The following is a 13,944-nucleotide window of genomic DNA, read 5'->3' as shown; positions in this document are numbered from 1 at the left end:
TTGTGGGCTCTTTCACACAATGATGGAAAGGATATAGTTTACAAAAGAGAAAAATAGATTTGTAAAATACAAATCAACGTGTCTGGCAGGTGGATTATTTGAAATAACTTGGTTCTTGAAATTGACTACATAAAGATGATGATCACTTTGATGGAGGCAGGTGGTGATACAAAGTTGCTAGAGTCTATAGCTCTTTGTATAACTACTACATACTGGATCTTGATTTCATACAAAAAGGTGAGGACTCTAAGGCCTCGTCTACACTGCCAAGTTTTTTTTGACGAAAGGCAACTTTAGAAGGCTTGAATGGACGTATGTAGAACCAAGAGGGAACAAGGGTAACATGATGCACCCAGTACTTCACTCTGTAACATTATTAGTGTGTGATAAAACAACCAGTATAGAAGCCATTGGAGGGAGAGGTGACCTACTCTCAGGATGGTATGCATTGTACATCAGATGTAGCCCCTACTCTCAAAGAAACTGCGGAACCACCTGATCAACATCCTATACAGCAAACAAGAAAGATTAAGAATGAGCTCTCAAAACTGGATACTCTCATAAATTTCTCCTGCTGATAATAGCCCACTTTAATGGATTTGTCTGGTTACAGTTGGTATGGCAACTGCCATCTTTTCATGGGTGTGTGTGTGTGTGTGTGTGTGTGTGTGTGTGTGTGTATCTTCATACTGTATTTTCCACTCCATGCATCCGATGAAGTGGGTTTTAGCCCACGAAAGCTTATGCCCAAATAAATGTTAGTCTCTAAGGTGCCACAGGTATTCCTCATTCTTTTTGCTAACTAACATGGCTACCACTCTGATACAAAACTATTGTAAGGCTTTCTGGAGGGTCTGTCATTGCCAAAATCCTGATCACAATTTTAGACCCTCTATTTAATTTTTAGGATTATAAAAAGTGTGTTGATCACTTCCAACAGCTTCTTGCCATGGAAGTAGTGTTGTTTTAAATACTTCACATTGTGGGGGAAGGCTCAAGTCCCCCCCCCTCAATACGCACACTCTTGGCAGGTGGAATTCACGGTAGTTGTAGGATAAGAGGGTTTCCTCTGCTTGGATTTTTCGTGCCACAGCTAGTGGGTGTTCCTCCTAACACAGGGAAATATTACAAGAATGTTTTCTCACAGTATTTTGCTGACTAAAGTAGGCATTTGTTGCTAAATAATCAGATGTTAGTCTAGCTCTATACAATTTTAATATATATGAAGAATTGCAATTGAAAGTGTGGCCTGCACTCTATTTCTATTACACAGATTTAGTTATAGGCACAGAAGAGCAACAGTTTTAAACAGAGAAAATATACAAATGGGTAAAGTTCTTCAAATTTACCCAGGAAAAATGTTTGGTTTAAAAAAAAATACTTGTATAAATCGATTTCTGATTTTCTGTGCTAATACGGATTGCCTGATGTATCTAATGTGTTATTACTTGCAGTTACTAACCAGTTACAGAAAATGTAAACTGATTTTTAGTATGCCAATAGTATCACCAGTTACTTCCTTCATTCTATACTTCAGATACTTTTAAGTACTTTCTCTTTTACAAGTCTTCCTTACCTTTTTGCTTGTATGAAGTCAGAATCCTGCATCTATCCTTCTAGTTTCTTGCCATGAAAATGAAGGTAATGTTACAAATTGATGATGACTTTAATACAGGATCAAGGATTTAGCTTTGTTTAAATCAATCTTTAATTAATTAGCAGCTTTGGCAAGTTATGAATAACAAGGTGTTCATCTAAAGAAGAAAAGTTTAAAGAGTCTCCTCTTTTTTAAAACTGTCATGCTGTAAGAGTATGCACATTTCAGATCTTTAAATACTCAGACCGATATTCATTGTACTTGTGTGTTTTTAAACAGATGATTCATAAAAAGATTGTTACGAAAGCAGTCAGTGCTGTGTTCAAAAGTGCACTGGCAGAATTAATCATAGAGTAGTACCTAAAACCAAAACACTTCTTTCTAACTAAAGGTTAGCAAATGTATAAGGATGTTAAATCTTAAATGTTTTGTGGCAACGGGCAGGACATTTTCTATTGCTAAGATACCAAACACTCATTACCTTAATGCAACTTGAAAGTCAAAGCCATTTTAACACATTTCATTACAACTTACTTATTGTAAAGTTGAAGCTGTAATTTGGTTTTAAAATGGCAGATTACTTTAGGCACTCTCATACTCATTGTGTTAGTTTTGAAGGTTAACTTGTCATTCATGCATTGCCACTTTCACAATTAAGTGTAAAGTACATATATCTATTAAAGTAATACTAGATTGAGCTTATAGTCTATCCTAGTGTACAACTGTCATGAAAACTCTTACTGCTGACAAATAAAATATTTTTCTTAGTGTGGCCAATTGTACAACTAGGGATTATTAGCAGAGTGTTAAAATAAGTATTGGTTCTGCGTATTTGTTTTACAGAATAAATTAATTTCAAAGGATAAGGGATGGCATAATAGTGGCTTCTCCATTTTTAGAGAGTCCTCACTTGTCCATTTTAATTCAGGCAGTGAAATTTTATGCTGTGATGATCAACTTGAGTAACACTTCTTGAGTATAAAATCTACATGCATGTTCATAGAGCAAGTTGTTCAAATCCAAGATGCACCCAAATGAAAATCTTAATCATAAAATAAGAATTTCAATACGTACTAGGCATTTTAATATTTAGTTGTTAACCAAGTTGGTTCTTACTGGCATTTCACCTCATTGTCATATTCTTTATCTACAGCCAAGTGTCATTAAGGCAAAACTATTCCCTACCTTTGAAAAACATGACTTGTTTGATCATTATCAAAAGCCCATAGGCCAGCATATATAAGATACTAAACACCTAATCATCAATGGAAAATGACTTTTTCCAAAATAAGATTTGATCCCTAGAGCCATACAACTACAAAGAATGATGATCATCAGGACCAAATTCCACTGCATTTGATTTATACTCTTAGGCATATGTGTTGATTTCCTCTTCCACACACTGTGAAAAAAGGTTAACAGCTTCGTTAACATCAAGACATCCATTTTGCAGGATTGATTCCATCTTGCTAATTTTCTCTTTCTCCAACTTCCGTATCTGTTCCAGCATCTCTTTACCTTTTTCCTACAAAAACAAAAGAACACATTTTCGAATGAAACTCTAACAGCACTATACAGTTTAAAACACAGTCTTGCTATAGTCCATCTTTCTACTTAAGCTCTTATACCTGTGCCCATAACAACAATTTGTGATAGTAGTAGGAATCAGTGCTGTCCAGTTTGTGCAGATTACATAGTGTTCTTGCTCAGATGCTCTGTCCCTTATACAGTAGTTGTCTCATCTACCTACAAGTTGCAAACCTTTTGTGTGAGGGGCTTGAATGGTAAAAATAAAAAGTTCTTCAGTGCTTTCAGCAGCAAAACGTATTTGTGCAAAAGTGCCTTTTTAGAAATGGGTGTGTGTATCTGGATTCTGAATAGCCCCTGTCTTTGGATGGCATCCATTTTTGGACCGAAAGTTTAAATAAATTCTAGGCTCTACTTCAACAAAACCAGTGACCTTTTAGATGTCAGCAACTAGCCTCCTTGCTCCACAAAAAATAGACAATTCTGCTGATGAGGAAAACTGGGGCCTGTCATTCTCAAAGGTAGTACTAAAAAGGAAAGCTGTAATGTAAACGAGGCTTGTGTTTTCACATCATAGTCTTGACCTGCTCTGAGCAGCCTTAAATAAAACAGTGATAAAAGCCTGAGCCCTGTCTAGGCTACAGTCTTGCCCATTGCTGTCATCAGCTTATCTGTGCTGATGGAAATTAGGGCTCCCACTATTCCTAATGTAAACACAGCCACGGTGTGGCAGAGCTGTACGTTGTACTAACGCAGTAAGCATGCTTTGAAATCCTCATCTGTGGTGGTGTGCTGTACTGCTCCACTGCTTCAAGTTTCTTCTGAGGATGCATAGTGGGACTAGAGATGGTATGAAAAGGAAGTGAAGACAACTGGACTTAGGAGTTAAAAACACCAGAGAGAGGAAACAGAAGAGTCAGGAAATTCAGAAAATGATTGGCCCTGATGCCACATCCTTGGGAGTTCTGCCAGCTCCTTTGGTCTGAGTGATAGGGAGGCCCACCCAGAGAGAAGCCAATCACACTACTCTTGGTAATAAATACTCCAGGATTTCTATATTTAGCATCTATTTTTCCAATAATACTTGGTGAAAACCAGAGGTCTTCATCTTCCTTAGAATCAAAACATCCCATAATATTCCCCCCCCCCCTTCATCATTTTTAGTCTGAATTAGCTAAGGTAGCAACACCTGCAGTGTCTTCCCACAGAGGGGGCTGGACTAACTCACTCGACCACCTATAACCTCTAAAATCATGTTCTTTCTCCCACTTACCCTGATTTCAGTTGAATGGGATATTGGAAGCAGAGCAGTGGTCAGAGGAATGTAGTGCTTCCGAACTCTCTGTATTACAAAAACTGGCCTCTCTGCAGCTCCTCTCCACTCCCCTGCCATGCCTACTGTGGTACCTAGCTACAGCTTCTCCCATAATCTGGCCTGCATTGCTGCAGCTGCTCAGCATGTGCCTGCTCGGTAGCTGCAATTTTAAAGCCTCCTTCCCACTAATCTACCTGCTGCTGCTTCCATATACATTGCTCCAAAGAGTGCACCAACTCCGTGTACTTTAGACCTGGTTCTATCGATTGCAGGGCTTTATACTGAAATCCTTCTGGTGAGTCTAAGCAGACTCCAAACCTCCGCCTTTTTTGTAACTGGTGAGCCTCATATTGGCCTACATACACCACTGGTCACAGCCATTTATGAAAAATACACTAATATTTATTACAGCAAGTGCATGGTACCACTAGCTAATTTAAACTAAAATCCTCAGCATTCAACATGCAATCTGGAGCTCAGGCAGTACCATTGCAAGCTATTATGATATTTACTCAAAACAGTGCTGAGCACATTGATGCACTTAATCAGTGGTGTCCAACGTGGGGCATTCCAGGGAGACTTACGAAGAAAGTCTGACTTTTAAACAGAAGTGTTTGAATCAATCCTGTCGCTACAAGGAAGTGGTAACGGGCTCCCCAACCCCCTCCCTTCAGACCCAAGAGCAGCACTTGTGATTGCTGGGAGTGCTCTGACCAGGGGCCATTCCTTCCATGCTGGGGCTGTTCAGTAGTACCCCCAAGGTCTGGCTGGTGCAATTACGGGAGATGAAAAGAGTAGTCTGGCCTGCTCCATTCCAGGCTTTGAGAACCCTAGGCTTAGCAGGACGGAAGTTTGATTGGCTGTGCCTGAGCCAAGGGAAATAGTTGAGGGATTGATGGTGGCTCTTTGGCATTTCTGAAACGTGTGCATACTAGAGGCTGAACTGATTGCACACTGATGCACTACATAAATATTCTTTACCATCCAGCAAACTGGAGCCTTAAATAGTATCACATCTGCAAACCATGAGTGGAGTGAATAACCCAAATCACCACCTTGCCCTGAAATCGAACCTACCTTGAAGGTTTCCATAACCACAGCTGCACTTTCATGTTGCTTATAGAGTTCATGTCTTCGATCTGGCTTAGACAGAAACCGTGGTTTCTTCTTCACTGGATCATCATGACCAAATGTTGGTGAGCTGGTTTTTAGTAACTGAGTAATATTTGGCACAAAAATAAAAGGCTTAAAAACAGATCTAGGGAGAGGAAACAGAACACACATTCTTTATTGATATAGTTTTATTAAAGATACAAGCAGAAGTCAATGCATCATTGTATTTTCCTTCCATTTATCCCCTCTACTTCCACTGGAGAAAGGCTTCAAATAACTCTTAGCCTTGTTTTAATTACTCAGATAGAATGTGTATGAAGTCTTCCCACATTTTCATCAATGTTATGTATGTACGTAAAGGAGTAATGAACCCCTAAATTATGACATGCATTTGGCTCTCACTACATTTTGGGATTTATTTTAAAATAATAAAATGAAACTAATAAGCAAGTAAATGACACCATCTTATAACTTAGAAAACATTCGCTAACTTTTCATTTTAATTAGTTATTGTATCACCTGTCAGGGTCTGGAGTTCCTGTAAAGAAATGAATACAAGGGAGATTAGGCTCCTGAGGTAGAATGGAGACCATACTTCCAGTTGTCATAAATCCTCCTTCCATATTAATGCCACTTTCTTTATCCCGAAGAATTTCCATCATTGTTTCAGAAGTTATATTGCCTGTTTAAGATACAAAACAATGAATTTACATACAAGACTAGTAGTGACTAAATACTAGCTACTCTAGAACCGCATGCTTTACTCCTCACATTTTTCAAACGTAATATTCATGTTAATATGCTGTGTTGGCAAAAAGACCAACTGGTGCAAAACAAGGGATATCAGACTAGCTTCTTACATGGTAGTAAAAAACATGAAAGAGACACTTTAGCTCTGTCATGAAAGCAATCAATCCTTCAGCCCACATATATAGTGCAATAAGCCACGTGTTTAAAATAGCAAATAAGATTACTGTTTTATTTTTATCTTTTCTGATAAGTAAATGACAATGAGATATTGCATTATAACTTAAGTGCCATAACAAATGTATTTTGGACTTCCAAAGTGTCTGACAAATAATAAGCCTAGCAAACAGTTCAGATAAAATAACTTTTCAGATGAAAATTCATAGTTCAAAATTAAAGACTAAACTTCCTAAATGCTGTGTGGGAGTTAAGCAGACAAATCACAGTATTGCTTACTGGTATTATCTGTGTACAAATCCCACTAGACTGCTTTGAAAATGTAAAACTAATGACAACTGTATGTGGATTTCCTGTGCACTGCTTTGAAAATGCAACTCGAAGAGATTAAACTGTTCCTTACTATTTTACTTCCCAGATAATTTATATTTCAAGATGACCAGCTGAAATGATGCACTAGAGAACAATCAGTTTTATATCTTGAGTGGAATGGAACCACATTAACGTAGCCACTTGTAAAGGGCTATGTAATACTAATCAGCAAGCACCAAACTAAATAAGGCAAACTTGAGTTCATCATCCTTGTGAAAATAATTTTCTTTCTGAGATAGGGTGAATGGAACCCCTTCATTGGTATTGGCTGTTCTTGTGAAAATTCTAAAAGTAAATTATTTTAAAGTAGTTAATGTTCAAATGCTGTCTCTGTTTTTTGTATACTGTAGTGGTTTATGTGAACGCCTAGTGACGTACTGCCAATATTTTAACAAGGGCAACTACAGACATTTTTTCTCCAAATCCAGTATAACAGGTGAGCAAGTGCTAATATAAAAAGAGAGAAACAGTTAATCTATTAATTGGTTTTTCCATTTTAAAGGGATGTTGGCAACTTGAAACCACCTACTCTTGCTATGTTTCCCTCATACCATCTCTCAGTGGATTAGGATTTCTAGTTTAAATGGCCTTGCCATTTCTAGTTGAACTAAGAAAATCATGAAGACTTCTGCTCAGTGAGAAAACTTAAGTTGACTTGTCCAAGTTTCCCTATAAATGATGCAAGTTGCAACCCATGTTGCGCTTCAAGAATTGCACATGGTTAATTAACTGTATGGGCACAACAGGCTGGAGGAAGCCAGCAGGAGGAATTCATCACAGTAAATGAAGGAAATGAAAGAGAGAAGGCAGTTTTCATATTTGGTCAAGGTCACTGCAAAACAAGATTAAGTGCAGGTCAGCAGCTTGTCCAGCAGGCACAATGTATTAAATTTCTCTTGTCTAGATCAGGTTTTTGATTCTCCTGGGTTCCCCATATAGTCTCTCAGTAGCTACTTTTAAAATAGCTATGATATTTATATTTGTAAAGTTTCTCCACACACCAAAGATCAGAAGCCTGGAAGACTTTTTTTTTTTTTTAAGCTATTGGGAGAAAAAGCTTGGAAGGATAGAGTATGATAACTATGCCTTTGTTTCTGCTCTAAATTAAATATCTTTTAAGGCATGGATTTTTAAAAAATCTAAAGGAAATGAAACTATACCAGGCTGATAATTTGAATAGCTAGGGTGATTTAAAAATGGCTGAGGTGAATGCCTGAAAATGGGGATTTCGGTGAAAATGCTGATAGAACCTTAAAACTACTGTAATACAGGTATTAAGTATTCAGAACCTGCAATTCCCAAAATGGATGCAGGATTTACATGATCACCAGAGTAAGATATCTACAGATAATTCACTAGCACGCAGTGAATAAGTGCTAAAGCTGGGGTGACAGAGCTCAAAAAAACAAAAAGCACCCAGGGATGCAATTTGATTTCCGTTTAGATTAATCATTTCAAACGCAACAGTGAATCCAGATGCTATTTTGAGATATATGTAACACAGTTAAAAGCTGCCAAATAGAAGCGGTTGGAAGCAAAGTAGTAGTTTCTCTCTGCATAAATGTGAAAAAAGTCACGTGAGTAAGTGGTAATTAAGAATTTCCTCTGATAGTGCTGTAAATTCCTTTATCCTGCTTTCAGATAGGGTGTTTTACTGGACTATACAATTTTAACAGTAACATTTTTAAATCTATGTTTTTAATATGAGTATCTTCAAGTCCAACAAAAAAAAAAAAGGTTAGATTAGGCAGAATGACTTCATATTCATATGAAAATAGTGTTCAGAGGAGGGTTCAGTTAGGCACTGTACTAATATAGGCCTTCCCCAAGCTCTCCCAAGCTTGTATAAATGGCAGTGAATTTTTGGAAGTCTGTTTTTTTTCTGCCAAGTAGGTGAATGGAAAATAACCCATCAAATATTCCGGAACTAGTCAGTCATCAGTCCTTGCTGAGCACAGAACAAGATGGCCCTTGCTTGGTCAGCCTACAGCAAGAGTGGGCAAACTATGGCCCACAGGCCATGTCAGGTCCGTCAGATGTTTTAATCTGGCCCTTGAGTTCCTGCTGGGGAGCACGTTCTGGGGCTTGCCCCACTCCATCTGAGGAGTGGGGCTGGGGCTCCGGGCGGCTCCCGGAAGGAGTGGCATGTCCTTCCTCCGCCTCTTAGGCATAGGGGCAGCCAGGGGGCTCTGCATGCTGCCCCCACCCCAAGTGCCACCCCTAAAGCTCCCATTGGCCGGGAACCGCAGTCAATGGAAGCTGCAGGGGTGGCATGCAGAGCCGCCTGGCCGCGCCTCCACATAGGAGCCAGAGAGGGAGACATGCCGCTGCTTCCGGGAGCTGCCTGAGGTAAGTGCCACCCGGAGCCTGCACCCCTTACCTCCTCCCATGCCCCAACCTTCTGCCCCAGCCCTTTTCCCCCTCCCGACATCCAAACCCCTCTATCCCAGCCTGAAGTGCACTCCAAACCCCTCATCCCCAGCCCCACCCCAGAGCCCACCTGCCCAAGCCCGGAGCCCCTTCCCACACTCTGAACTCCTCATTTCTGGCTCCACCCCAGAGCCTGCAACCCCAGCCAGAGCCCTCACCCTCTTCTGCACCCTAACCCCAATTTCATGAGCATTCATGGCCTGCCATACAATTTCCATACCCAGATGTGGCCATCAGACCAAAAAGTTTGCCCACCCCTGGCCTATAGGTACGGCTGCAGTATTAAATGTTTAATATATAAAATTTGTTTATGATTTCTCCCCACCCAATTGAGAAAGATGCAAAAAATATTAAAAAAATTAAAAATAGCGAACAGCCCTTAAAAATCCGATCACTCTAATATTGTCTTCAATTGAATTATTATTGAATTAACCCAGTGCATGTACCACAGCAGACAGTTTAATCGCTTGAATTAAATGCACACTAAATACTTTGTTTGATTTGCTATATTCAAATAATAATGGGTACCTTTGTGTTTATTCAGTAGCTTATAGCCTTCACAGTATCTGCCCCTTGAAGTTGTCATTCTGGCAGTATTTACGTAGGAATATATGGCAGCAAAATCAAATTCTTTTTCACCATCCCACCAGCCTTTGCTCTTAGCATAATCTCTCATTTCAGGATGTTCCCGATTGATCTTGGTTGTTATGGAGAGCTGGTTGGAGATATTCCGCACACCCTCTGTTTGTAAAGTGGGGAAAGAGATTGTTTAGTGTCTTTTATGCAGTGATTTATCCAGTATTTTATTTGTTTACATTTAGCTTACTGAAATGTATTTTATATTTTACAGCTTTTTTGAAGTTCTCATGTAACCTGCTGAGTTCCCCTGCAGTCCTAGGAATATTTTTGGCTTCTCTCTCTCTCTCTCTCTCCCCCCCACATCTCACACATCCAGGCCATATCCAAATTCTGCTGCTGCTTCATCCTGGGCAGCTCTAATATTCATTTTTATTTCCATTCCCACAGCCAAGTGTTTTGTTCAGGTCCTTGTTATATTCCAGCTCAACTACTATACCGGCCTCCCAAACAATCAATTTCTGCCCTTCAATTTGATCCGCTCGCTCCTCTTTGAATCCTTCCCATGGCTCCAGGTCTATTATCACATCAGTTTTTAAACATATTTTCGCCACCCTTAAAGCTCTACATAATTCTGCCATTCTCTTGTCATGCTTTACATTGCCCATGTTCTCGCCTCTATCAGTGCTTGCTTGCACGTTCACCTCTGTGGCCCGCATATATAGTACAACCTTCCTGAGCTCATCCGTAAGCCCCTACTCTGCCTACAATTAAGTCCCTTTCTAAAGACTGATTTCTGCTATTGACATGAAAGCAGCGTGGCACACACATACCTAGAAGCTAGCTGGATCCAGCACATCCTAATGAAGCAGTTAGTATATGAAAAGCAGGGAATTACTAATGCTGTTGCAGTGGGAAGATTTAAAACCCTAATGAAGAATGTTACCCTACCTTCTATTTTCTCTGCTGCCCAGTATTTTCCTGATGTCTCCAGTACCCAAGCCTCCTTTCTATCAGCTATCAGAAAACTGTTATGGTAGGTAAATGCCATGTGACTCTCCATACAGTTTCCTCCTTGTCCATATTTTTCTAGCAAGTCAACCATGACAGTGAGGGCATTTTCAGCTGTATCCGCTCTTTCGAGTCCAAGTCTAAAACAAAATTAAGATGTTACCTTTTGTACTTATCTTGTTTTAGAAGAATTCTTAAACATGAATATTAAAGTTCAATCTGATCAGTGAATACTGTGGTGGGATGTGTCCCTGTCTAAACCAGAAAGGGCTCAGACCCCTTCACGGGGAAGAAAGGAGGAATCTACCTGAGCTCCTTGTTAAGCTGCTGGACTGTATATCTGATTGGCTGTGCCTCCTCCATGGGGGAGGATGCAATAAAATGGAAGTGTGCAAGGGAGGAAGAAGGGTCCTACGAGGTGTCCTCATTCACCCCCATTCCCAGGTGGGAATTAACTGCCTGCTCTGAACTAAGAAAGAAGGGTTAAACTCTTGGCAAAGACTTCTACCATACTAAGACTAGTTTTGTTTTTAATTGCTTGTTTCTGGCCAACTGTAAATTGGCAAAAAAAGAAGCTGGCCTTTCTTTGTTTTTGTACATTTGTTTTATTTGAGGATCTATGGCCAAAACTGTAACAGAAAAGGATTTGGGGAAGAATAGTTACGAGGTATAACCCCACCCTCTCAAACTGCAATTGTGTGCTTGTGAGAATTTCAATTCGGAATTATTCTTTAAACTAACTCTAGTAGTACTTATAAAACAATTTATAATATCTTTGTTTGCATGGTCCACGTTAATGCTTCATCCACCTCAAAGACTCAATGAATTTAACAGAAGTTGGAGCAGGCCTTTCTTCCTAGAAGTGTTCATATTTTAACCAAGAACAGAAGAGCAGAGAAGGCAGGGTCTTTGCCTTCAGAGATATGTTCGTTTCTATATAAAAACATGTATCTGGGTTATAACCTGAAACCAAATTCAACATAGTATATCTATCTAAATACAACTAGAATATGTACCAACCTGAGAAGGTCCATGCCTAGGAGTGCTTCATTATCCCAGACTTCTTCTCGTCCCCACACTGCTTCATTCCCAATGCAAACTCCACGTTCATTGGCTCCCATTTCAGCACCCCATATCCAAGATGGACGACTCAAAACAACCGCGAATGTTTTTTCTGCTTGCTCAATTTCTATATAAGTGCACTGCAACATAAACCATGGCATGAGAAGTGTAATAAAAAATCAAAATGCTACTTAATGAATGCAGGGCCTGAAAGTTCTCATTCAGCTAGATTTCCTTTCCTATTTGCTTCCAACAATAACTAACAAAATCATATCTTACTTAAAATTCCCCCTCTTCTCCTTATCCCACAAAACCATAGACTAGTCGACTATCATTAAAATCCCCAAATTCAATAGAAATACATATATATATATACTATGTAAGTGAAGTAGTATAATTAATAGAAACAAGCTCTCTTTAAGGGTTCTCCATTCCTAATTTGCACTGAAAGACAAAATATCTGGTTTCCTATTCAAGTGATTAAAGGGATACCTGCACATACTTTGGATCCCCAAACTCTATTTATTTTAAAATAGCTCTCCACTCAAGGTCACAGGGTTGTTAAACATAGCTAGGGAGGTAGTTTAGCTACACATTTCAAAAGGCCCGCAAACTAACTTCTATGCTGCAGATAAATAAGGGTCTAGATTCTCTACTATAGGAAATGTTGCATATCTATAAAATAAACTAATATGCTACTACCAGCAACCTTCATCACAAAAGGCCAAGCATTACTTAGAATGGGACCCACAAAAAGCAGGTTTACAGTGAGTCAAGTAAAAGAGGGTCCTCAAAAGCAGAATCTGAAGGGGTGCACTGAGCTGACACTGCACTAAGTCAGTCCGTATTTCTGATGGAGGGTTATGATCCTGTTGTGTTAATACACAGCAATACAAAACTTACACTATTTTATGTCTTGTGCTTGGCCAAACATAGGAGATTTTTTAAAACTAATGTTTAATTCTTTACTATTTTTATTGTATGGTGGGCAAGCACCGTTAGTTTCTGTTCAAGAACACTTTGCTCTTACCTCAAGTTTGTCCCCTGCCTTATGAGAAGCAGCAGGGAAATAGACTACCTCTTGCACTTCATCCGCGGGTCTATCTGAATTTTTTCCAAAAACAACCCGGCTGCCAACTGTTGCTGGAGGCAGCGCCACAAATGTGTCACAGGAGCAAGGTGCAGTGGTTCTTGAAGCCATCCTTGAAATAAATAAATAATGTACAGGAATGCACTTAAAATTCAGAGCTGGGGGTGCTTCCCAGCCAGGAACAGGAGCCCGAGAGCAATGAAGGCATTTCACCGAGGCGTGGAGGCTGTCACACAGGTAGCTGAACGGTTCCTTTTTTCTGGAACAGGTCCCCGAAGCACAGGCTTAGAAACCACCCCCTGGGCACGAGCTGACGTGCACGATGGTAACGAGGGAGCCGCTCTCCGGCGCGACCCGGGACGTGAGGCCGCGCTCCCTGTCCCGGACCTGGCAGCAGCCCCCACATCGCTACGGCCGCGCGGGGCCGTTACTGCAGCCCACGCCGGTCTCGCTGTTTCCCTCAAGAGGGGGCGGGGTACCGGGACCCCTAGGGCCAGGCGCGCCCCGCGGGCAGGGGTGGGGGGAGGCGGCAATACAGGGATCCCGTAGGGGACCGGGGCGATGGGGGAACTCGGGAGTGGGCGGGGGGAGGGTGCGGGGATGCCTCGGGGCGGGGCTACGAGCTGTCAGGCCCGGGCGGGCTGCGCGCGGGTCTCACCTGGCGCACGCGGGCCGCCGCCCGACTCCGTGTGGGGGCAAGTAACGCCCCGCCCCGCCGCCCGCAGGAAGCTCCGCCCCCTGCCCCGGAAGCTTGGGCCCGGCCCGGCGCAGCAGAGCGACTGGAGCGAGCGGCCTGACCCGGCCCCGCCGCCGCCGCCGCCGCCATGGGGAAATCCTTCGCCAACTTCATGTGCAAGAAAGACTTTCACCCCGCCTCCAAATCCAACATCAAAAAGGTGAGCGAGCGGGGCCGGACCCCCCGTACAA

General features: G+C 41.1%; 2 protein-coding genes across 3 annotated transcripts in view; one reads left to right on the top strand and one right to left on the bottom strand.

The window, feature by feature from the left end:
• Nucleotides 1-1,366: 1,366 nt before the first annotated feature.
• On the bottom strand, nt 1,367-13,762 carry SCRN3 (secernin 3). The gene is made up of 8 exons (XM_038421686.2): nt 13,676-13,762; nt 12,958-13,129; nt 11,886-12,067; nt 10,806-11,005; nt 9,807-10,019; nt 6,072-6,234; nt 5,517-5,697; nt 1,367-3,122 (listed from the first exon to the last, which is right to left on the bottom strand). The coding sequence occupies exons 2-8, from the start codon at nt 13,126-13,128 to the stop codon at nt 2,967-2,969; spliced, it is 1,266 nt and encodes a 421-aa protein (XP_038277614.1). The 5' UTR covers nt 13,129; nt 13,676-13,762; the 3' UTR covers nt 1,367-2,966.
• Nucleotides 13,763-13,944, top strand: part of CIR1 (corepressor interacting with RBPJ, CIR1) — a 44,534-nt gene continuing 44,352 nt past the window's right edge. For both annotated transcript variants that reach the window (XM_038421685.2, XM_038421684.2), the window contains exon 1: nt 13,763-13,913. In XM_038421685.2, coding sequence (XP_038277613.1) covers nt 13,842-13,913 — 72 coding nt within the window. In that variant the 5' untranslated portion in view covers nt 13,763-13,841. The remainder of the gene's footprint in view (nt 13,914-13,944) is intronic.

This window comes from Dermochelys coriacea, chromosome 11 (genome assembly GCF_009764565.3).
Source record: "Dermochelys coriacea isolate rDerCor1 chromosome 11, rDerCor1.pri.v4, whole genome shotgun sequence".
Taxonomy (NCBI): Eukaryota; Metazoa; Chordata; order Testudines; family Dermochelyidae; genus Dermochelys; species Dermochelys coriacea.
The sequence above is the reverse complement of the archived record's forward strand: the minus strand, read 5'-3'. Positions and strand labels throughout refer to the sequence as shown.